This window comes from Anguilla rostrata, chromosome 19 (assembly GCF_018555375.3).
Source record: "Anguilla rostrata isolate EN2019 chromosome 19, ASM1855537v3, whole genome shotgun sequence".
NCBI lineage: Eukaryota > Metazoa > Chordata > Actinopteri > Anguilliformes > Anguillidae > Anguilla > Anguilla rostrata.
The window spans coordinates 6,601,467-6,624,998 of NC_057951.1; the positions used below are offsets into that span (position 1 = coordinate 6,601,467).

The 23,532-nt window shown below is 49.9% G+C and overlaps 1 protein-coding gene across 4 annotated transcripts in view; it reads right to left on the reverse strand.

Annotated features, from left to right (window-relative positions):
• The window catches only part of LOC135246071 (protein kinase C-binding protein NELL2-like), a 28,674-nt gene extending 8,827 nt beyond the window's left edge, over positions 1-19,847 (reverse strand). The window contains exons 1-14 of one of the 4 annotated variants that reach the window (XM_064319583.1): positions 19,753-19,847; positions 16,670-16,798; positions 13,755-13,905; positions 12,337-12,510; positions 11,823-11,919; positions 11,491-11,563; positions 11,254-11,336; positions 10,265-10,393; positions 8,789-8,891; positions 6,927-7,018; positions 6,210-6,312; positions 5,568-5,696; positions 3,281-3,406; positions 304-426 (exon numbers count right to left, since the gene is read on the reverse strand). In XM_064319583.1, the coding sequence (XP_064175653.1) occupies positions 304-426; positions 3,281-3,406; positions 5,568-5,696; positions 6,210-6,312; positions 6,927-7,018; positions 8,789-8,891; positions 10,265-10,393; positions 11,254-11,336; positions 11,491-11,563; positions 11,823-11,919; positions 12,337-12,510; positions 13,755-13,905; positions 16,670-16,798; positions 19,753-19,804 (1,564 nt within the window). In that variant the 5' untranslated portion in view covers positions 19,805-19,847. Of the gene's footprint in view, positions 1-303; positions 427-3,280; positions 3,407-5,567; positions 5,697-6,209; positions 6,313-6,926; positions 7,019-8,788; positions 8,892-10,264; positions 10,394-11,253; positions 11,337-11,490; positions 11,564-11,822; positions 11,920-12,336; positions 12,511-13,754; positions 13,906-16,669; positions 17,060-17,131; positions 17,494-18,659; positions 18,794-19,752 lie in introns of those variants that run through there. The other 3 variants (XM_064319580.1, XM_064319582.1, XM_064319581.1) reach the window with 3 other exon arrangements.
• Positions 19,848-23,532: the final 3,685 nt, after the last annotated feature.

Consider the following 23,532-nt stretch of genomic DNA (forward strand, 5'->3'; position numbering starts at 1 on the left):
GATCAGTCTATTCACACAGGTGTAGTGTACCTGGATCAGTCTATTCACACAGGTGTAGTGTATCTGGATCAGTCTATTCACACAGGCGTAGTGTATCTGGATCAGTCTATTCACACAGGTGTAGTGTATCTGGATCAGTCTATTCACACAGATGTAGTGTATCTGGATCAGTCTATTCACACAGGTGTAGTGTATCTGGATCAGTCTATTCACACAGGCATAGTGTATCTGGATCAGTCTATTCACACAGGTGTAGTGTACCAGGATCAGCCAGGTGGAATGGACACAGGTGAAAGGCCTCACCTTTGCAGCGCGTGCCGTTTCCGGAGTACCCCGGCTTGCAGGAGCAGCTGTGCCCCCCCACAGTGTTAAAGCACAGGGCGTTCCGGTCACAGCTGTGCTGCCCGGTGGCGCACTCGTCACGCTCTGCAACAGGACACAGAGGAAGTCAGGTGACTGTGACCTAATCATGACTCCTTGTTCATCAGACTTCTGTAATCTGCGGCTTTAACGGTACGCAAATCCACAGCGGCTGGACTTCACCTTCATAATAAACAACCCGACAGCACGGATTTCACCTTTAAGGCATAATAAACGGACCGACAGCACAGATGGGCTTCCACGTTAAGCTAAAAACCAGGACTAATTACGTGGGTATGTTTTTTGAGAAATTAAGCACGAGACAGAATGTCAGTTTAAGATGTCTGGATCGACGGAACCCAAACTGACACTTAATCTCAACTTGGATGAGAGTTCGGAAGATCGCAAAACCGCAGCTCCACCCGCACGCCTCTCAGCTCCGCCCCACACGCCTAAACTCCGCCCACACGCCTCTCGACTCCGCCCACACGCCTAAACTCCACCCACACGCCTCTCGACTCCGCCCACACGCCTCTCAGCTCCGCCCCACACGCCTAAACTCCACCCACACGCCTCTCAGCTCCGCCCACACGCCTAAACTCCACCCACACGCCTCTCGACTCCGCCCACACTCCTAAACTCCGCCCCACATTTACTTTGGTTCCCACGATTTTTTTATCCGGTTTCCCTTTGCCCCACTGTCGCTTTTGTTGTTTCATTCGGAAACCCCTTTGAGCTCAGTGTACGAAGAGCGCTCCGATTGAAGCTTTTCCACTTTCATAAAGAGCTGGAGCCGAGCGCGTTTCTTTTTCGACGTCGCGCGCAGGGGACGCCGCGAGGGAAGCGCGTGCGCGAACGAGCGTTGCCATGGTTTCCCTCTCAAGGCGCTCCAAAATAGCAGTTCCGCCCACATTCGATCAACAAGTGCGAGACTTTTCAGAAGCTCTTTAACATTTTGATCTCGTGCGCTGTGGTAGTACATTTGCCAATGCTGCCTGTGCCAGCGACACATCCAACAAATATCGCCTAATTTTCTGATGAATTAACAAACACGTTTCAAGCAATTCACATTTCAAAAATGTATGGATTTTTTGCCATTTGAAGTAGTCGTGGCTGCCCCATAATCAATACAAATGATCTTTGAGGAAGGAGGCAACCAAGGAAATAATCGGTAATAATGCATCATACTTTACAAACAGTCTACTGTATTTCCTCATTCCCAAACTGCCATCACACAGGATTCAGCGAGACCAGCACTCCAGGCTGAGATGTGGACTTCGGCAGACACAGGCACAGGAGACATGATTTGAGGTTTAGGTCCTGGTGTATGTGCCCAAAGATAGGGTTCAGGTCCTGGTGTGTGCCCAAAGATAGGGTTCAGGTCCTGGTGTATGTGCCCAAAGATAGGGTTCAGGTCCTGGTGTCAGTGCCCAAAGATAGGGTTCAGGTCCTGGTGTCAGTGCCCAAAGATAGGGTCCAGGTCCTGGTGTATGTGCCCAAAGATAGGGTCCAGGTCCTGGTGTATGTGCCCAAAGATAGGGTCCAGGTCCTGGTGTATGTGCCCAAAGGTAGGGTTTAAGTGCAGAGCACACAATAACACAAGTGGGCTATAATAGGGATGTAAGAAAATGAATGTAAAAAAAAAAGAAAAATGCAGACTCTGTAAATATTTGTACTTGAACATTTCAGGGCTGCGTACACAAAAGTAATGTTACTGCAGTGGGCCTCTAACAGGGACACGCGCTCGAACAGCTGGATGCCCCGGGGATAAGCGCTGCTTTGGGTCGCGAGCTAGCGCGTTAGCGCTTGCCGGAGCAGCGGCTCCCCCTCCCATCGAGCTGTGGGAGACAAAGCAAATCCCTTTGGGGGTTAGATTCCTACCCCGGGCAGATGTCCGACCGGAGCTCGCTGCCCGCGTCTGGCGCATCCATTATAAACGGCGGTAAGGGGACGGGAGGCTTCGGGTACGCAGCCTGGAAGGGAGGCCCATTCATTTTTTAAAAATTGAGGTCCGGTTCGGGCTCCAAAGCGCAGGTGCGCGAACACGTCGGCGCCGAAGCTAACCGGCTGAGCCTCAGAGTGCTTCCGCGGCAGAACAGGCAGGTGCGGAACTCCGGAACTGTCCCGCCGTTCGCCCAAATTCCTTACGAAGGGAGCGGGTCTGGAATTAAAATAGTTTTCTGGGGGGCCGTGAGCAGATTTTCGGAGGAGCGCAAAAAGAGCTGACGTCCGCATGTATCTATTTCAATTCCCCTGTCCGTGCCCCAAGGCCGGCATCGGCAAAATTCAGCACGTCCCAAAATCGGGATCTTTGAGAAGGCAGCGTGGAATGCAAAAATCATAAAGGGTTCCTGCTGCAGATCCAGTTCTTCCACTTTAGTGCGACAATTTCACAAGGTTTCCCCACTTACTGCTCAGTTAATACAGCAGTTAACACACTGATAACACACCACCTTAGCTCAGGCCAGTGTCAGCTCTGCGACTCCTAACCCAAAGCAAACCATCACATCTGCAACACAAGCACTAATTACGAACAGGAGGTGAGATATAACCGCCGTGTGTGCGTGTGAGTGTGTAAGTGTGTGTGTGTGCATGTGAGTGTGCGTGAGTGTGTGTGTTTATGTGTGTGCCTTTCTGAGTCGCAGCCCGCTGGGACCAGACGCACAGGAGCGAAAACACATCCGCTCGCGCGCAACTCTCCGCCGTTCCGGAGAAACTATATAAAAACTTTTTAAAAAAAGTTACGCTGACGCTACGCGACGAGAGAGACGCCCGCCAGAGTATTTCCACCAAAACCCGTTCCGTTCTCAGCGCTGATTCCGCATGAAGACGGACTCTGTGGCCCGCGGATAAATGGAAGTCTCACCGGGGGATGAATGCTAAACGCCAGCCCGCGCGCGCGTAAACTAACGTGACTCACCCGTGCAGGAGTAGTCGTCGATGCGTATGTAGCCGCCGCGGCAGACGCACAGGAAGGACCCGGGGGTGTTGACGCACACGGTGTTCTCCCTGCAGTAGTGCTTCCCCTCCGCACACTCGTCCACGTCTGCGGAAAGAAGCCACGGGCCGTCAGAGGCGGGACCCCCGCCGTCAGCGCCACGTTATCTTCATTATCTCAGTTATTTATCTACATTATCAAACAGGAAGTGGAGCTCCATGATTGATCTACATTATCAAACAGGAAGTGGAGCTCAGTGATTTATTTACACTATTAAACAGGAAGTGTAGCTTGGTCCATTCAATGCCTTCAGCTTCCTGTTGACATTCTTTCACTCACCGAATTGTCACAATGAAGGTGCAAGACAAACAATATCTTTTGTTAAAGAGAACGAGACATTCCCGTCAGTATAAACCTTTAATCACTTAGCAACCCATTCAGATATTGTAACACTGAAAAATAAGTAACTAATTCAAGTGCGGAGGTGCCCTAGCGGGAAGATATTATTTGCTTCTCTCCTACGACTGAAGTTGATCTCCGCCATGATTTTCTTGCAGCAAATGAATCTTGCCAGAATGCTTCAGAACACCTCTGCTCTAGACAATCCCCAGCCTCTGTGTTTATCCAGCTCCACAGAACGTTGCTGCAGCTCAATGTCACGTCCTTGACAACCTCTTCCGCCCACGTCCTCCTCCCCCGAGCGCGTCTTTGTGCTCTCTGCCTCTCCTTTTCACGCTCGCTCTCTCTCTCGCACACGCAGCTCTGCCTCACCGCCGCTGCAGCTCGAGCGCAGGGTCGTTTAAAAGAAACGCGGCTGAAGAACGAGCGAAGGAACGCATCGTTCGCCGAGCGATCGAAACCCCCAATTAAACACGGTAACGAGAGGAGGGGCAAGAGTGCGTTGGAGCATGCTTCCCCGCAGACCGCGTGGTACCGTGGTGCTAATTTTGGTGGGACGGGGGGGGGGGGGGTAGTAAGGTTTTCCAGGACTCAGGGTCACAGGGGGGCTGATTTACTGGTCGTTAATTTGCGAGGAGCATCGGTTGCCCCAGGGCTACGATCCGTGGGCTGTTCTGCCAAGCGGGTGGGGGGGGGAAGACAAGTGTTGCCTCACTGTGAGTTTGGGCCTAAAATTCACTGTTGTGACTTCACAGGAAGTGAAGTCCAGCAGAGGAAGCAGGGCAGGGTGGAGACAGCGAGGGCAGACAGACTGCAAGGTTTGCACATTTAAAAAAAAAAACTGAGAATCCACAGCGCCACCTGTAGCACAGGAGGATTTCCTCCACAGGCAACAAAGGGTGAGACTCTACAACAATACCCACCGCAGAGCCATCTGGCCAATTCCAATTATACAGGACCGAACAGCGTCTGTAAAGGAAATATGCGGCCACTTCAAGTCGACACATCATTCCTCCCTTTGTACCCCCAGTACAGATAATTAAGTACACTCAGCAACTTTCTTCCAGAACTGACTCTTTGGGACATGAATCATGGGAAATGCGACACATATAAAATTAATTATACTGGCACGGCACGTGGCGGTAACCGGTGACAACGGGTCGCCTTTTCCCAGGGCCACGCCCCTTCCGAGCGGATCCAGCGGGTCGGTTATTTATAGCCGTCGAGAGCCGAACTGAGCCGAGTCGGGGCCGAGATCAGTGGCGCTTCTTTCAAGACTTGCCAAAAAAAAAGAAAAAAGAAAAAAAACAGTGATGTCACGCTTTCTTTGTTCTTAATGCTCATGGATATCACAAGCTGACACAGATTGCCGTGTGCAAAAGAGAGGGCGCCGTGTTAGAAAGCGCGGCTTCTACACTCGACCGAGCGGCGAGGGAGGAGCAGCGCGCTCAGAGTGCTTTTCTCTCCGACAGCGCCAAAAAAAAACTATTCCCCCGAGTGCTCAGCGCTACCTTCTCCCATGAAAAATTTAAGGGAAAATGATGTCATCTTCTATTCCGAGCGCGGCGACGGTTCAGCCGGTCTGGGGGAGCCAACGCGTTCCCCTCCGGAACATTCTCAGGCGAGCTCGTGTCCTGCGGTTCCCCCCCCCCCGAACACACCCCCGCAAATGACAGATTTTTGTTGTTGTTGTTGTCATTGTCGTTGTCGTCGTCCATTTTGTTTGGCTTCAGTCCTTTTTCCAGCAACAGCAAAGCTTTTCCTCTTAGTCAGTCATCTGGAGCGGCTGATTCATTTCTCAAGTTAAGTTTCCGGTAAAAAAATAAAATAAAATTATAAAAATAATAAAAATAATCCCGCAGGCCGATACCTTGGCAGTACGCGCTGTCGTCGCGGAGCGGGCGGAAGCCATCTTTGCAGCTGCAGGAGGCGCCGGCCTCCCGGCTGACGCAGTCCGAGTGCTCCACACAGGCGTTGCCCTCCGCGCAGAAGTCATGACCTGCGGGGCGGGAGGGGAGAGGTGCGCACTCAGGCAATCTGTCTCTGCTCTTTGCTTTTTAAAAATTCCTTTTGTTCCCTTGAAATGTTCTCAGCCTACTTGCTGGCCTGGTCATTATATTTGGTCTATTTGGTCTGTAATCACGAAACCGTAGAGGGTCACCTCAGTAACCATAGAGGGTCACCTTAGTAACCATACAGAATCACCTCAGTAACCGTACAGGGTCACCTGAGTAACCATACAGGGTCACCTTAGTAACCGTACAGAGTCACCTCAGTAACCGTACAGGGTCACCTTAGTAACCATACAGAGTCACCTCAGTAACCATACAGAGTCACCTTAGTAACCATACAGAGTCACCTCAGTAACCATACAGGGTCACCTTAGTAACCATACAGAGTCACCTCAGAATGAGGCTGCACACAGCTCAGGTAATGACCCACGGGGGACCCTCACAGTTTGCTGCACTGAAGCACATTCCACTGCTCTAACTACCTAAAATGGGGACTGTACCTCTGCACACTTTGCAGCAGCGGTCCGGGAGGGCGATCTGCTCCGATTCGGGACAGTTCAGCTCCGGACAGGGCGAGTCCTCTACCGGATGCATCGTCCCGTTCTGTTCGCAAAAAAAAAAATGCACGGCACACCGTCAATCGTAGCATTTTGAGATATCATTTTGGTCATTCATTAAGCCTTTATAACTCCTTCATAAGCACTATATGAACACTGAAAAACGCTCATGTCAACAACTGCACATGGTGTGCTTATAATATAAGGTCAGAGAGCATATAAACATTACTCCCTGACCTAACTGATGCCGAGTGAAACTAGGAGGCATGGCAAGCTACAACATCAAGATAACGATATAAAGCGATATAAAACATAAGTGCTTTCACACGTATACTGACATGGAGACATGGAGTACGACCATTTTCCCTCAGACCCAGCCTCCTACTCACAGCCTTCAAACGATCACGGCAGCACCATCTGATTTCTAAACCACTCACGTTCTCGCTGATCCTTATCCGTACCTGTCTTTTCTCTCTCCTTTATATCTATGTTTTTTTTTTCCCAGCAGCCATGTTTTCTGCGCGTTAATGCCTTTTTAGCGTGCCGGGCCGCCGTGACGCTCTACCCCAGCCGTTCTGAACGCTGTGCGCTAACTGGTGCTAGCGCAGGACCGCGGGAGGTTGGCGGTAAGCGGGCGGCGGCGGCGGCGGCGACACTCACCCGGCACCGGAGCAGCTGGCACTTCCCCGAGGAGTCGCGCGCGGCTTCCGCCTCTCCCTCCGCGAACGCCCTCCCGCCGAACGGGCACACAGCTGGAAGCGCAAACGAGCGGTTAGCCGTCGTAAAAATTAAGAAAAACGGCGCCGTGTTTTCGGCGGCTTGTGACCGAGGGGCAGGGAAATGATTCGTAGACGAAAGCGGTTGAGTGAAGTCGACCGTGACGATGAAGACCGTAATCATACGGTCCGCGCCCGGTAAGCTGGCCTTACACTAGACGACTTCCTGATAGCTAAAGCCTGGCGCCCTCCACCGACCAAGGACCCTTCAGAGTGCCGGGCTAACCAGCGAGCCAGCGGTAGTGCTGTAGGACACCACTACGAATACACCGATTTAGCAAGACTTCGGCTAATAGGGTTATCAGTGAAATAATTTTTTTTTTAAATAGACAAATTTAGTATTCATTATTTACCCAGACATTGGATTATTTAACCAAGGATTTATTTGACCCATTTTTTTCCAAGGACTCTGTGGACCCAGATCTATGTGCAAAACCGGCGTAAAGCCAGAAGGGCCTTTCACTGGCGTAAAGAGAGCAGTATGCCAGACATGCATGTCTATTTTTAAACATTATTAGAGTGCATACACTCCAATGAAACAATTTCATGACTTGATATTTACAGTGCCTCTATAATTGCATATTTGTCACACTGAATGGTTTCAGATCTTAAGACAAGATGCAACATTAGACAAAGGGAACCAGAGTAAACGCAACACACACAAAACAAATAAAATGATACTTTAAAAAGTGTGTTTTGTGTTCACTCACTATATCTAAAATACATCAGGCATACTTGTGAACTGGAGAGTCCTACAGGGGCAAACGAGCACATCTTGAAGAAGCAAGGAGCGGAGTTTATACACGCATTTCTCACCTGGAAGCGACACGACAGTATGGTTTGAAAACTGAAGCAAGCGCCAGTGACTACGTTAGCGTAAAAAGACTAAAAACGACGCTGTGTCTCTAACTACGCAGATTCGGGGGACACCTGGGAGTGAGGAAACTCTAAATTAAAAAAATTTTAATGACACAATTGGTAAAAAAAAAAAAAAAAAAAACTCGCTTCATAAGCAAATCCCAATTCGATTTCCTGGATGTTTCTTTGCGAGACGATACGCGTGATGCCCACATGACGCGTGCTTGTATCCAGGACACGGAGCGTGCTCTGTCCTCCGTGTGCACGTGTGTAAAAGGGTGAGGAACGCTGACTTGAGCACCGTGGCCAGGGCCAGCCCGAAGCGCAGGAGAGGCCCTAACGTGTGTGAGACGCGACGCCGTCCGTTTCCTCAGTTGCATTCTCGGATTCGTCTTTGTGTCGCTCACAAACGCGTGTTTTTGAAGGACTGCGGTGAATAATTTATGTGTATGCAAATGCGGAAGTCTCCGGAGACGCATGTGTGGCGTTGCCTAGCGACCAGCGCGATGTGGTCAGTTGTCAGGCGGTGCGTACGGAGTTCTCCCTGCTGGGCTGCAGAGAGACCGATGGGCAAAGGTGTGTGTGTGTGTGAGTGTGTGTGTGTGTGTGTGTCTGCGTGTGTGCATGAGTGTGTTTGTAGGTGTCTGTGTGTTTTTAGGTGAGTGTGTGTGTGTTTGCAGGTGTGTGTTAGTGTGTTTGTAAGTGCGTGGCTGTGAGCGAGTGTGCGTATGAGTGTGTGTGTTTGTTGGTGTGTGTGGGTGTCTGTGTGTGGGTGTTTGTAGGTGTGTGCGAGTGAGTGAGTGAGTGTGTGTGAGAGTGAGAGTGTGTGTTCGTAGGTGTGTGTGTGTGTGTGTGTGTGAGTGAGTATGTTTGTGTATAAGTACTCACACTGGCACTCCTTGCAGCAGGCTCCTCTCACGTAGGCAGGGGCGGAGCCTGGAGGGCACTGGGGCGGGGGACAGACCATGGCCTCACACAGCACCGTGCCGTTCTAGAGCAGGACACAGACACACCTTCACCTCACACACACACACACCAGGCCTCACCACATCCACGTTACCACCCAGGCCTGCCCATCCACGGCCGCCATCATCTAGCCCCATCCCAGGCGCCCATCCACCAGTCCACCATTCCGCACAGTCCCACCAGCCCATTCCACCCAGGCCCCGCCCAGGTCCCAAACGCAGGTTCACATTCACATTACATACGCATTTCACAGGCCCTCACTATCCCGCATCAATTAATAAATCACGCATCGTCTTGTCTAATTAAAAGTAAAAGCAAGACAGTTTATTTCCTTCATTGGCAGTTCAGCAAACACTCGAACTAACACACCAAACTTAGTTTGTGATTAAAAAGAAGTGTAGTGCTCGGGTTTACTTTATTTTTTGGTTAAGTTGGGAGCAAATGTTGTCTGAATGCAGGCCGGAAATAGGATAAGTGGCAGCGATGTGGCGTGGGCAATTCGCTGAACGATGGTGTGAGACCAACCACAGATTTGGAGCCCCCCCGAGCTGTGCTGAAAAACATTTCATTGTGTTTCTGAGTGCCCCCTGAGGTTTGCCTCTACACACATTAGCTTCTCTGAGCTCTAACAGTTTTCAGACCGGCAAAAACAGGAACGGCTCGGCTGTGCCTCAGCATCTGCCCTCATCAGAGCCACCGAGACTAGCATTTCTGTGCTAATCAGAACCACCAAGACTAGCGGTTCTGTCCTGATCAGAACCATCGAGACTAGCTGTTCTGTCCTGATCAGAGCCACCGAGACTAGCGGTTCTGTCCTGATCAGAGCCACAGAGACTAGCATTTCTGTGCTAATCAGAACCACAGAGACTGGCGGTTCTGTCCTGATCAGAACCATCGAGACTAGCTGTTCTGTCCTGATCAGAGCCACAGAGACTAGCTGTTCTGTCCTGATCAGAGCCACCGAGACTACATTTCGCACGAACACAAATGCGGTTCTGTCATGATCAGAACCATAGAAACTAGCTGTGCTGTCCTGATCAGAACCATAGAGACTAGCTGTTCTGTCCTGATCAGAATCACAGAGACTGGCGGTTCTGTCCTGATCAGAGCCACAGAGACCGGCGGTTCTGTCCTGGTGCTTCCGCTAACCGTGTCTGTTTAAACTGAACTGCCAACTGTAACGATTCCCCTTTTCACAGGGCTGTTACCCAGGTCTGCGTCAGGGGCAAGCAGCGGCCAAAGCACGCCCAGCATCCATCCGGCCTGTCCCGACCGCCCGCCGGGTCCGTGTCCCGCTTCCAAGCTGCGGAGGATTACCGGAGCAGCGCTCTCCTAATCCTCCCAGCTGGAGCAGGGCGGGGCCGGGGCGAGGCGGGGGAGGGGAGGGGAGGGGCTCACCGCGCACGTGCAGTTCCTGCAGCCGTCCGTCCAGGCCTGGTCCTCGCGGTACACCCTTCCCTTCGCGCTGCACGTCCGCTCACAGTGGCAGCTGTCCAGGCCGTTCATCTTCTCCTCCGCCCGCGACAGCTGCCCCGCGGGACCCCACCCCCCGAGACAAACAGGGAGGAGGGGAGGGGGGGAGGGGGAGGGGGGTTAGGCTCCCGGGCCGGGCCATTGTGCGAGTGAATCGCGTTAGCATCCGATGCTGGCGCGCTCCACGGGCTGGCCTAGCGACCGCCGAGGCTGTAAGTGCAGGCTAATCCTGGGGCAGCCCAACTAATGCTGCTGCTAAACAGGCAGGCCAATCACGGGTCAAACCCAGGTAAAACTGAAGCTGAATATGCAGGCAATCGCAGGCCAACCAGGTAAAACTGAAGCTAAATATGCAGGCCAATCGCAGGTCAGACCCTGGTAAAACTGAAGGTAAATATTCAGGCTAATCGCAGGTCAAACTTAGGTAAAACTGAAGCCAAATATGCAGGCTAATCTCCACAACCAAGGCCGACTCAATTGCCTTCTCATTTAACAAGAGAAAGTTCAAATAGCTGTCAATCTGAAATGGCTGTTTCACATGGGTTTGGATCACACAAACCATTTTTGTCTGACAGACTGTGGATGCCAGCCTTTCATCCTGTAAGCCTTAGATCAGTGGTCTCCAGCCGTGGTCCTGGAGAGCTACAGGGTCTGCTGGTTTTTGTTTTCACCTTAAAATCAGCACCCAATTGAGACCCAAGACACCAGGTGAGTTGCGTTAACTGTGTAATCAACTGCTCTAATTGATTCATGAAGTGCAGAGTCACTATGAAAACCAGCAGACCCTGTAGCTCTCCAGGACCAGGGAGGGTTGGAGACCACTTCTTTAGATATTCCGCAGTGAAACCGGCAGCATTATACAGCACCTTTTCCGGATTCTTCCGCAGCAAAGGGGAATTATCTTGCCCGGGTACCTTGCTGGACGTTTTGGCTAAGAGGTCCTGCAGCTCCATGATCTTCTGCACCAGGCCGTGGAAGTCGTTGCACGTGGGGCAGGCTGAAACCGAGACGCCCCCCAAAAAAGCGCGTCAGGACGCACGCGACCGAACGACGGCGGCTCGGAAAACGAAGCGTTCGAACGCATCGAAATCCCGCGCGCGCACGCGCGTCGACGGAGAGGGTCAAAGGGGGTCGGGGCGAAGCGAGCTTACTGCGGTTGAGGTTCGGACACTGCGAGATGTACCCCTGGGGCATGATGAGCAGCTGAACGTCCTGCATCGTCCCCTGCGGTCACAGAGAGAGAATAAAAGGCGGGGGAAGAAAAAAATAAATAAGCTTTCGTGATCTCAGTTCCAGTCCGTTTGCCTTAATCCAATGAAGTTAAAAAAAAACTGCGACACTGCGATGTAAGAGGAGAACCACGAACACGGCAGACGGTGTAGGCCAGTGGTAACCAACCCTGTTCCTGGAGACCTACTGTCCCGGTTGAGGCGCATTTGGGGGAGTTTTGGAATGCGGCCCGGGACGCGTTTGGGACTCCTACCTTGAAGAAGCCGCGGGCGCCGTTCCTCTGCCCGAGCCAGAACGACGCCCCGGCCGGGATGTCCAGGAGGGGCGTCTCCACCACACGCTCATAAATCCTAAAACGGCGCAGCCGAACACTAGTCATTCAGAGTTCTGACACTGCCACGACATCACAGTCACAACTACTATCATCAGGAGGAACGATAACACATTAGTACTATTAATAATCATTATCACCTCAATGAAAAATTTCACATGCAGAGCACTTTTCATTTAACAGCGAAATGTCAACATGATTTACACAGGCAATACAGTCAAAAGAACAACTCAGGTGCTTTATGTAAGACCTTAAAAGAAAGGTTCGATATACACAAACAAAGGTATAGAAATACCATGCAGTGTTTTCCACGCACTGACTTTGGGCGTCTATTGGGCAATACACACTCTTTTCTCACGTCCTTCAGAAAGTGTGTGTCTCTATAGCGATGCTTGATTGGCAGGCCGTTCCGGGGGGGGGGGGGGGGGGGACGCACCTGTTGCAGTCCACGTGCAGGAGGACGTGCGAGGCACTGACAGCCACCGACAGCTTGTGCCAGCGGCCGTCGGCGAGGGCGTAGGGGAAGACCTCGCTGCGGGGGCGCCCGTCCCGGGCTCGGTAGTGCAGCCGAATCTCGTCCCTCTGCCCGCTGCTCTCCAGCTCCAGGAACCTGGGGGAGGGGAGGGCAAAGGGAGCGGGGGTTGGTGAGAAAGGGCGAAGGGGCAGGAGAGCGGAAATTGAGGAGGGGTTTGAGGGGTGAGGTGGGCAAGGAGGGGTGGGTGGGGGGCAAAGGGGCAAGGAGGGGCCGAAGAGTGAGGAGGATGAGGGGGGTTCCGTCGGATTCCGTTCAGTCGGTCAATGGTGGGTGACAACAGGCAGGTGAAAAGGCAGTCTAACGATGCGAACGAATCAGCGGCGAAGGAGACGGTGAAAGCTCGTAAGTGAATTATTAAGAATCCGAGCGGCCGGGGGTGTGCTCCAACGCCGCCGTTCCAGTAAAGGGTCGATGTCCCCCCCAGAGGACACGCGATTCATTTTACGGCGCCGCTTTCCTTGGAAACTTCGGGGGGGTGGGGGGATGGGGGGGGGGAGCGGCACTCACACGAGCGTCACAGGAAGCAGAAGGGCCCGCGGCCGCCGCGCGGAGGTCGATTAGCGCCCTTGGCGAGGCTACGCTCGTTTCCATTAGCCCCGCGCCGCTAATTGAACGGAAACCGTTACGCGAGCGGGGGGGGGGGGGGGAGGGGGGGGGGAGAGCGAGGCGGCAAAGTGCGGCGCATCGATTTTTGAGCGGCAGCAGGTGACTGGCGGCCGCGCCTCGCGAGGAAACCGCGATCGCTCCGGAGAACGCCAAGCGGCGGGAAATTGCCGGGTGGGAGGCCAGCGAGCCGTATGATCAATAATTAAAATCTGAACTGCAAAATAAAAAAATTAATAAATAAAAAAAGGGAGCCTCTCTCAACTCAGACTCAAAACCCAAAAAGGCATGAAAAAACCAGGCTTCTGTACCAGGTGAACATCTTTAGACTGCTCCTGGCCAGGGTTAAAACAATCTGAATGCATCAAGATCTATGACCTTCCTCTGGCCATTGGGAGACAGCCTCATGCCAACATCAGGACAGCACCATGGTTACTTAACGCCATGGCTACCTCTCCTCAGCATCATTGCAAACTCTAGTCAACACCATGGCCAGCTCTCCTCAGCATCATGGCTACCTCTGGTGAGCGCCATAGCTACTGCTCCTCAGTGCCATGGCTACCTCTCCTCAGCATCATGCCTACTTCTCCTCAGCGCCATGACTACCTCTCCTCAGCATCATGCCTACCTCTGGTCAGCGCCATGACTACCTCTCCTCAGCATCATGCCTACCTCTGGTCAGCGCCATGGCTACCTCTCCTCAGCATCATGCCTACCTCTGGTCTGCATGGTGGATTGACAGGATGACTCCAGAATTGAGCTGCTCCTGTTTGAGGGTGGCCAGCAGCGTGAACTCTGTCCGGTGCCTCAACTTCCCCAGCATGCGCCCTGCTGCATCAGCAGGAGCCTTCACACTCCTCCCCACATCTGAGAGAGAGAGAGACGGACAGAGAACTTTATTAATCAAAAGAGGCTTCACACTCCTCTGAACATCTGAGAGAGAGAGAGAGAAAGAGGCTATACTACATTAGTAGACTCCTACGTGAGGTCAGCTGCTTTAATGCTGTCACTCATATAACTTCTAACTTGTTTCATATAAGCGAGCGAGCAAGAGAGAGACAGAGAGAGAGAGAGAGAGAGAGAGAGAGAGGAGAGAGGGAGAGAGAGAGAGAGAGAGAGAGAGATCCCTAACGGTAACGCGTCAGATGCCTTCTGTCTAGTTGGCGCACAGAAAATGGCACCCGCTGCGGAGCGGGTCTCCTCCAGGGCCTCGGGCGGGGTCTGCGCGTCGGGACGACCGCCAACTGACGGCCGTGCAGCCGGCTGGCAGCGCCTCGGCATATTACACAGTAACTAACGTCCTGCCTGCCCCCCGCGGGGCCCCCGGGCAGCGCCAACCGACCGCAGCGGTGCTGTCGGGCCGGGTCCCGCTCGGCCGGGCGGGGGCGCTGCCGCCGTGGTTACCGGCGCGTCCCGCTATAGGTGCCCCCCCCCCCCGCACGTGACCGTTACCCCCCCGCGAGGCGCCTCGTTAAAAAACCAAGGGCGTCCGTCGAACAGCCGGGCTTTCAGTATCGTTCTTATTTATTTATTTTTAAAACGTGCTGGTGGGAAAGGAAGAGAGAGAGAAAGATGAAAGAGGGGCTGTGCTGAAAACTGCCAGCATGTAATCCCGCTCAAATCCAATAACGCTCCCCGTATGGGACGGCAGATCTGTTTCGGAGGACACCCCCCCCCCCCTCACCCCCCGCCCTGGACGGTCTGGGATTTTCCCCTGAAGGCAGCTGAGGCACCTTCCCAATTAGGTAAGACTGATATAGCTGGGGGGGGGGGCTCAATTTTATCACACTGCACTCCCCCCCCCAATGCTCTTCAGGGTTGTCCTGATAGCCGCCTTCAAAGGATATTAGGCCACGCCCCCTCCCGCTTCTTCAGGGACCCGCCCCCAGGAAAAATAAGGAATGAATTCCACTCCCGCCCCCAACGAACTGGGGGCAATCCGCCATTATTGCTGTCGTACGTCTCACGCTGGCTGGCCACCATCGTTCGGACGGTGCCGCCCCGGGACCTGGCGAACGGACGGTGCCCGGCGGGCGCCCCCGCGAATACCGCCACAAGACCCCGCCTGGCGACTAACCGCTCGCCCGCACCGAAGAAGCGGGTCGTGAGAATCTCACCTGACCCATTGCGGGGGGGGGGGGGGGGGAGGCAGAGACACACAAAAAAAGAAACTGACTCAGTGAGGACCAGACGGGTGCATTATTTTGCATACTCCGTTTACTGAAACCAGTAAGATGCTGTTATGTTAAAATACTTGTTTACAAAAAAACTGAGCTTGCAGCGAGTATGTTAAGGGGTGACTCCAAACAGACGCTGCTCACTGTTCAATATACTTTGATCTGTAGCCTCCTTCCCTAGAGAAAGGACCAATAAGACCAAAGGAAATGACCCGCGCAGAGATGCCGTTAAGCATCCTGGACCAGATGCTGTGGTGTCAAACACGTTCTCGAAGGCCACGCTGCATTGTGATTCGCTAACTTGATTATCCCTGCTGCGCCCGCGCAAACTTCTTTGTGCGTGAGCGTCCATCTGCTCGGCGGAGACGCTGGGCTTTGTTTCGAATTGAGGCCGCAGCCTACTTCCGAAGGCACGCTGTGCTGAGCTCTGACGGAACGCTTCCCGGCCAAGCAAACCAGTTCCCAACAAATGCAATGGGGCAACAAGTCGTGAAGAAACAATCAACTGCTTTCATTATTTCCCCGCTCTTTGCATATTAATACCATCACAATTTGCATCACTAATTAATTTGAAGTTTCACTGCAGTCTCCCTTTGACAGTTGAGCTAAACAAGAGGAAAGGTAGGTACAGGCGACGATGACAGGAAAATAAGTGAACGTTGATATCAATCGCGTATAAAGGTACATAAATGTTGTAATTCAGGACGCCACAAGCGACAGCGTAGCCACCACAAATCCTCGTGTCTGGTGGAATTTAATTGGACGCACTGCCTTGAGCGAGTGCTCGTTTGCCCTGGGACAAACGGCTTGACTTCGCCGCTACTGTCAAATTCAGTATATCACGGGGTCTACCGTGGCTACTTGAGAGCAGCAGAACGATACATCTGGGTAAAATGGATCCTCATAAACTGCACTGTGTTGCTATAGGTTCAGCTCTAAAAGAAACTGGGCCCCGTGGTGACAGTAGGCTATCATTTTCTGACAACGCTGTCTGAGGTCACTAATGTCCAAACTACCATTTACTGCAGCTGTTTTATTGCCCCACCTTTGCTGGGGGGTTGAAATTAAATAAAAATTTAAAGTACTCTGTCCTAGTTTACAGAATACTATAGCTTTGACCCGGTTGTAACAGATGCTTCTTGTATATAACCAATGCAAAGAATACATAATTATTTTTTTGTACAGAAATACATTATTGCGCAATTTCAGTTTGTTTCATTTTATGCGATATGTCCCTAGAGCACTGCTATAATATCCATATTGCTGACTTGAAAACGAATATTAGTCCATAAAAGAGTCAAAGCAGGTTTCTTCTGCGGCAAGCACAGACAAGAGTGTCAAGAAAAATAACCGTCCGGTGCCGCACTTCAAAGTGCAGGAGGCTACAATGCCATTCGCCAGTGATCAGCTATTGCAACATACGTGATTTTCTCTCTAAAAATCGACAATCTTACCTTGGAACAGAAATGCTCTGCTCTCGTTGTGGAAGCCGTGGACTTGGGAAACTCCGGCAAACGACACGCCGAGCTTCAGTTCGTTGAAAACGTTTATGCGCAGAGCGGGGTCGACCTCAAACCCTAAAACTTTGGAGCACAAAAAAACAGACACAGAGATGCCAAGAATAAACGTTATCTGTACTGTCATCCACCGGCTGGCCATGAATTCTCCGCCTTTAAATAACAGCCAGACAGTCGGGTTTCGTGTTATCATACCGATTTTCTGTACACAAGAGAACATTTTAAATACCACACCTTGGAAATATTTATACTCTCTCACGTAATTTAAGAAAAACGCACAGTTAACGAAATGCTGAACATAGCAACGCTGTAAGTCGTTCGTTTGAGGTTTAGATATTGTCAACTACTGTTAGCCTGTTGTGCAGCATCATCAGCCAGTGACAACACTCCCAGTCTTACCTGAAAAGATAAAAAATATACAGAAAACAAAGGAAAGTCTAAATAATCCCATCGTGAACGAAAAACAAATTAGTCCATGTTTTCCTGTTCACTTTCACAAAGGTTTTGTAGTCTGTAAAGCGAATCCCAAAGAGGCGAGGCAATCGCACAAGCGCAGTGCTACGCGTCCCCAAATACCGGACACCGCATCGCCGGAACTTCAGACACAAAAGCGAATGAAAAAGACCAAAAAGAAAAGATATTCCATTCAGTGGAGCTCATATGACGGCGGCTATCCGATCATCCGCGGTCGTACAAAAGACACGGGTGCACCGGAGAGAGATCATCCAGCACCAGACGTTCCTGGATGTGAACTACAGGCACGCGCGCAGGGAGCGCGCTTTTCCTCCGGGATCGAAAGGGGGGGAGGACTGAGGACCGGCGCAAACCCAGCATCATTGCTACCTTCCCTAAACGATAACCCAAGTCCTGTTTAGTCAGTTCTTTCACAACTGTATAATGATTGTTTTTAAATCAAAACTCACAGCAAAATATGACCAACTACGTAGGCTACGCGCGTAGGCACTGAATTACTGCCAATATAGTCGGAAAACATTTTTTCTGCAATAGTTTACTGGTCAGACTTGTAGCCTATAGGACAAAAAATGCATGCACTCCCATTTATACAACCGGGACTCCGCGAAGAAGCAGACACTAAAAAACACTTTCATTTTATTTGTCGTGACGATTCAAAAATTACCCATTCAAAAATCAACTGAATGACAGATACACTTAGAACATGCTGAAGAACTAAACATTAATTCCTCCCACGGCAGTAAAAATTAAGATAACTGTTCCCCGGACGACACACACCACAGCCATTATCATTCAAAACTGCTTCCTCAATAAAAGACGAAGCTTTAAAAAAAAAAAAACTTTACATATCTAGTCAGCAGTGGTAAGACTTGAGTATGCGTAACTTTCGATGGTCTTTGCCCTTTGAAGAGTAGGTTTTTTGGAATGATTTTTTCCCCCCAAACGTCTAAGTCAGTGTTCTAGAACTTAATTGTTTTACCAGCACTGGTTGCTACATCAGTATTAGAACGTTCAATTAAGAGAATTCCAATCTCATGATTGTGATCCTCCACCTTAAGGGGTTAATGGGCTGATAACAAATGGTTGCTTCTGAATGACAGTAACCTTCAAAAGTGTGTAGGCTACATCATATTAAAAATGAGCCTTGCTTTTAACGAGCGGTGGGGGTCGCATATTTCATCAATTCTGCCAGCTCATCAGAATGCGCTTGCGAAACGAAACGCCCAGGTCACGTCATTCTTAATGTAGTCGTCTATAAAATCCCACTCTAAAAAAATCAATAAATGCAAATATGGCAAATCTACGATTTATATGGAGCGGACAGATATAACTGAGCGCATTTGTCCTTATGCGTGACAGCTTGCGTAAATCTTCTGGATTTAGTACACATTAACCTCTTAGTGGCAACACACCAAGATTTTTTTTTTTTTTAAATAAAGCAATCATCTGTTACCTGTTGAGTATTCACATAGTGGAAAACACAGTTCATTAGCATTCTGGTCATAATGCATGCAGCCTGGTTTCATTTTTAATTGTTCTAAGCTTCTCCACCAAGGATTGAGTAAAAAAAAAAAGAAGCTTTTCCAACCTTTCACCTCTTTTTCGCTGTGGACATAATTCATTAAGGCATTTGGTTTTATTTAATACAGAACGTTAACTCTTCACTAATGACCCAGTTGGCCTATGCATGCCCTCCAGCTGACAGGAATTCCGATTTTATAGATTAACGACCGGATCAATGAATTTTCCTAATCTTGCGTTAGCACCGCGGCTCAACCTGGCCTGGATCCAATCACCATAAGACCTGACCCATTTTGCTTTGAAAAGCCCCTAATTGATTGGATTAATACATGTGATAACATATTACAACTTATTAATTACTCCGTGAGCGGGTGGCCATCACAATACTTTGAATTCAAAAACTTAACATTTGTAAATGTGTCTGTGTTATATAATTACATTTAATAAAAGTATCAGAAAGTAAATGACACTACATTCTTGGTCCAGGTCTGGAAATAACATAACCCATAATTCAATCACAAGAAGTTAATAATGCAACAGCCTTCATTAGAATAGTCAGATTTATCACTCACATTTTCTTGATGAAAACTATACATTTTGAACCATTTTATATGGCACATTTTGTATTTATATATACTTATGACTTCCATGTAGTAGCTGTTTAAGTATTAGAGAATTCTTAGTTCAAATATGTTTTTTTACTTAATATCCACAGCTTCCGCTTTGGCCAATGCATTTGGAAGCTCTCCAAACGCACACATTTTTGAAATTACATTTTCAGAAGCGAATATTAACACACTCCTGCAAATGGCCAGAGTCTGGTAATGTCACCTTCCCTGTTCCTCTCTACTGGAGATTGTTGGAACAGCCTGTAGCCTACAGTTTGGTTTTGCTCTAGCTCTAGTTCTAGTGAGAGAGCAGTCTGTCATCTTTACAACAGGTAGGTCTACGCACCGCAACAGAAAAAAATAAATAAATAAATTTTAAAAAAAGTGGTGGGAGGCTTGCCGCGGCTCCGTGTTTACCCGGGTACGCAGCTCGCCGCTGCTTAATTCCGGTCATGTCCCCGGCCGCCATGGAAAGACTCGGGCCAATCAGACGTCTATTTTCCTGACGCTGCCAGGCTCGGAGACGCTGCTGTGGTGGGGAGTCGCAGTGCAGGGCATATTCCACACACTCCAGCTCTCTAATTATTCCAAGCCTGAGTGACAGGAGAGGACCAAGACAAGGGACGCTGATACAATACTAATTAAAAGCACACATCTGCTAAAAGACCACAGTATAAATTAAATATTTACATGATCATTTATAGAATATGATATACCTGTACATTTTCTATCATATTTGTTCACATTAAAATAATAATAACAATACACTTGAACCCACATAGACACTGTGGAAGAATCGTAATACGTGGTAATTATAAGAGTATAATAGCCTAATGCAGAGGTTTCCAATCTTATCCGAAAACGGCCAGTGTGGGTGCAGGTTTTTGTTCTTGCCGAGCACTATGACACCGGATTCTACTTATCAAGGTCTTGATTGAACACCATGATTGGTTAATTAGTTGAATCAGGTGATGTGACGATGGGCTGAAACAAACATCTGCAACCCACACCGGCCCTTCTCGGATATGATTGGACACCCCTGACCTAATGCATTAAAATCCCTTTGGATGAGCCTGTGGAACTGTGCCCATCAGTCGTACTCCTCGCCTTCCTTACATCTGTAACACTGGGCTGTTTGTTGCAGGAGAATGATCACCCCGTGGCTGAGGGCCAGGGAGCGCTGTCCAGGGTCCTGGACCGTTAAGATTGGAGAGCTCAGAGGAGCGGTGTCATATTCCACAAGCAATAAATCGGTCAGAGCTACCGCCAGCCGAGCGTCGGGAGGGCTGTCTCGTCCGGGCCAGGTCCGCAGAGATCCCCGCGGAACAGTACCGCTTGGCTCTGCCTCAGGTCTCTGGGAAAGACGCACTCTGGCTCCATAAGGGTGCGTCACCCAGGCTTGTTGAGACAAGCGGCGGTGGCCCAATTCAAAATATAACGGGGCTGGCACCATCAGAAACCCAACACAAATCCCGTTGAAAAGCACTTTATCTGCCAACTCATTTAACGTGCATCCGGCGAGGCATCGTTAACAAAATTATTAGCAATCTCAAGGGACATATTCAGACATACTGCTACTGTTAAGTATTCTGCATTTCCACGAGTGGATTTGGATTTGAGTGGATACGGACCCCGTCGACACGCCCCTTTCAATAATACAGCACAATGATGGCAGACGCTACAGAATACAGTCGAAGGAGTACTGCAGTTCACACAAAAGAAAAAAAAGAGATAGGTGTCAAAAGTGCTCTCCTGGCGAATATGATCCCCCAACAGAATATTGGGTATGAATCAGGCTGTACAAGCAGGGTTACTGGGGTTAGCTGGATAACTGCACTGAGTAAAACCCAGAACAGCTCTTTTTACTGCAGGTCTAGGTTCCAGCTTTAGTAGGGTTCCGGGTTTTACTCAGTGCAGTTACCCAGCTAACTCAGTAACCCTGCTTCACGGTCAAGGCTCCAGGCGTAAAGATGGACAGCACCGACTACTGCCAGAATTTAGTCAACATTGGTCTTTCAATCCGACTACTGAAAGCAAGCCGCCAATCACTGATGCGGTTTGGAGAATTTGGCTACGACAAAACTTTCGAAACGGTGTGCCTGAAGAAATTTATTTACAACTGAGAAAGAAAGAAAGCTGTTCATTTAATGCAGGTACGCTGCTGCCGTTTTCAGGAATGTGCTCTGACCACCATCTAGTGTACACTGCATGAATTACATCTTCAGGGAGAAAGCCCAAAGTACATAAGTACATTGATAGGTGGTGCCATTGCTCCACAATGGTTTTTTATTTACAGCTTTTCATTCATTTCATTTTTTTGCTCCATCCAAACCTCTAATTCCATAACTGGATTAGCTTTTCGCTTTCATTCATCAGGTGTAATGACACTGAAAATTGATACTCACTGTTCATAGTCATAACTGCATACAATATTTAGAAAAAAATTCATCTCTCCTCAAATTTAAACATCATTTTTAAAGCGCACCCTCAAGAATGCAGAACTCCAACAATGAAAAAGAAAAATAAGACCATCTGGCAATGAGCTAAAAGTATTCACATTTCCTAAGGTGAAGACCTTGTGCAATAACTTTCCCACTGCATTTAAAGTGTTTGTTGAGCCACAAGATAATGAACTGGTGTAGTCAGGACACGACACCAGTGCCAGATAACAGGGCCGCGACAAGACCTAGCCGTCCCCAAACTACGGGCGAAACTATCTGAAGTGGGACTTATTCAAATGTCTTAATATTTCAGCAAATGAAACAACATTATGGAACACCCTTTGTTATAATTATATGCAAATTGAAAACAAGCTATTTGGTCCCCCAAAATGGAGGGGCTATATATAAAAATGGCTGCAATTTCCAATACGGATCATCCGATATGGATGCAAATAGCCTGACATTTAAAGCTGACAGTCTTCACTCTAACCTCATATTCACGGTTTTATTTCAAGTCCAATGCGCGGGAGTACACCACGAAGCCAACCAAAATCAACATTTTGTCGCTGTTCAAATACTTACAGACTGCACCGTGAGAGCCAAGAGAATGCTACAGGTCCGAATGCTTGACTCCTACAGTGAGGGGGGTCCGGTGCCTCCATTATGCTGTTGGGGGGGGGCACATTTCCCTGACATGGTTTGGGTCCATTTGTCCCCTTAGAGAGAAGAGTCACTGCAAATCAATACAAGGCAAGTTATTCTGAGTGAGAGCGAGGCGTGTGGATTTCTTAGCCAATCAACGACTTGAATGAATGCTGTAATGCACAGAATCCACATCGCAACAGCAAGCCATGCACAGGCTGCATATAAGCGAATAAACGGTCGTGGAAGACGACTCTTCGGTTACCGCGGGTTACAGCGCATTACATCATCGCGTCATCGTCGGGTTACAACGCCGGGCCGTTTCGGAGAGTCGCCCGAGGGGCGGACTCGGTGCGTCACTCTGACCGCGTCAGCCGATCACGCGGTAACCGTGCCGACGGCTTTAAGAAATAACCAAAAAGAAAAAAAAAAACGAAAGAACCTTTGTCGTTTTTGGGGGCGGACTCAGACGTGTCCTCCTCCCCTCCTGACGTTCTCACCGGTGGACGATCGCAGCTTCCCAAAACTGGGACCTATGACGTCCGGCGTTTCGGGGGGTGCCCCACTCTTCGTGCCGCCGCGGGGCTAAGCTTCGCTTCGCGAAATGTCAGAGGTCGGCCGCGCCCGGGAGAGATCAGGCGTGGCGTGGCTTTTTCGGCTCGGCCCGACGTCTGCGTCACGCCGGCCCGACGCTGCGTCCAAACCAAGCCTCGACCGCCCTTCCCCTGGAGGCGCCTGCTCATCCCCTCCCGCGCCGTTTAGCCCAACGATGCTAATTACCGCAACGGTTCGCCCAAACGATCTCCACTCGAACTTTAATGACCGGCTGTGTGAAGCCAGGCTCCATCAGGCAGCCTGTACTGGGCTTCCAACTCTCCTTAACCCTTTGAAGAGTAGCTTTTTTTTTTGTTTCTTCAAAATTCTAAGTCAGTGTTCTAGAACTCCGTAACTTTCCAAGACCAGCGGTGATTGTGACATCACCATTAGAATGTTCAGTAAAGAACGTTCTAATCGCATATTCGCCACCTCACACCTCAAAGGGCTAAAATACAGAGAATGAAAACAGAGGTCTTCGGAAAGACAGTTAACTGTTCGCCATCGTCTACGGTTCTCC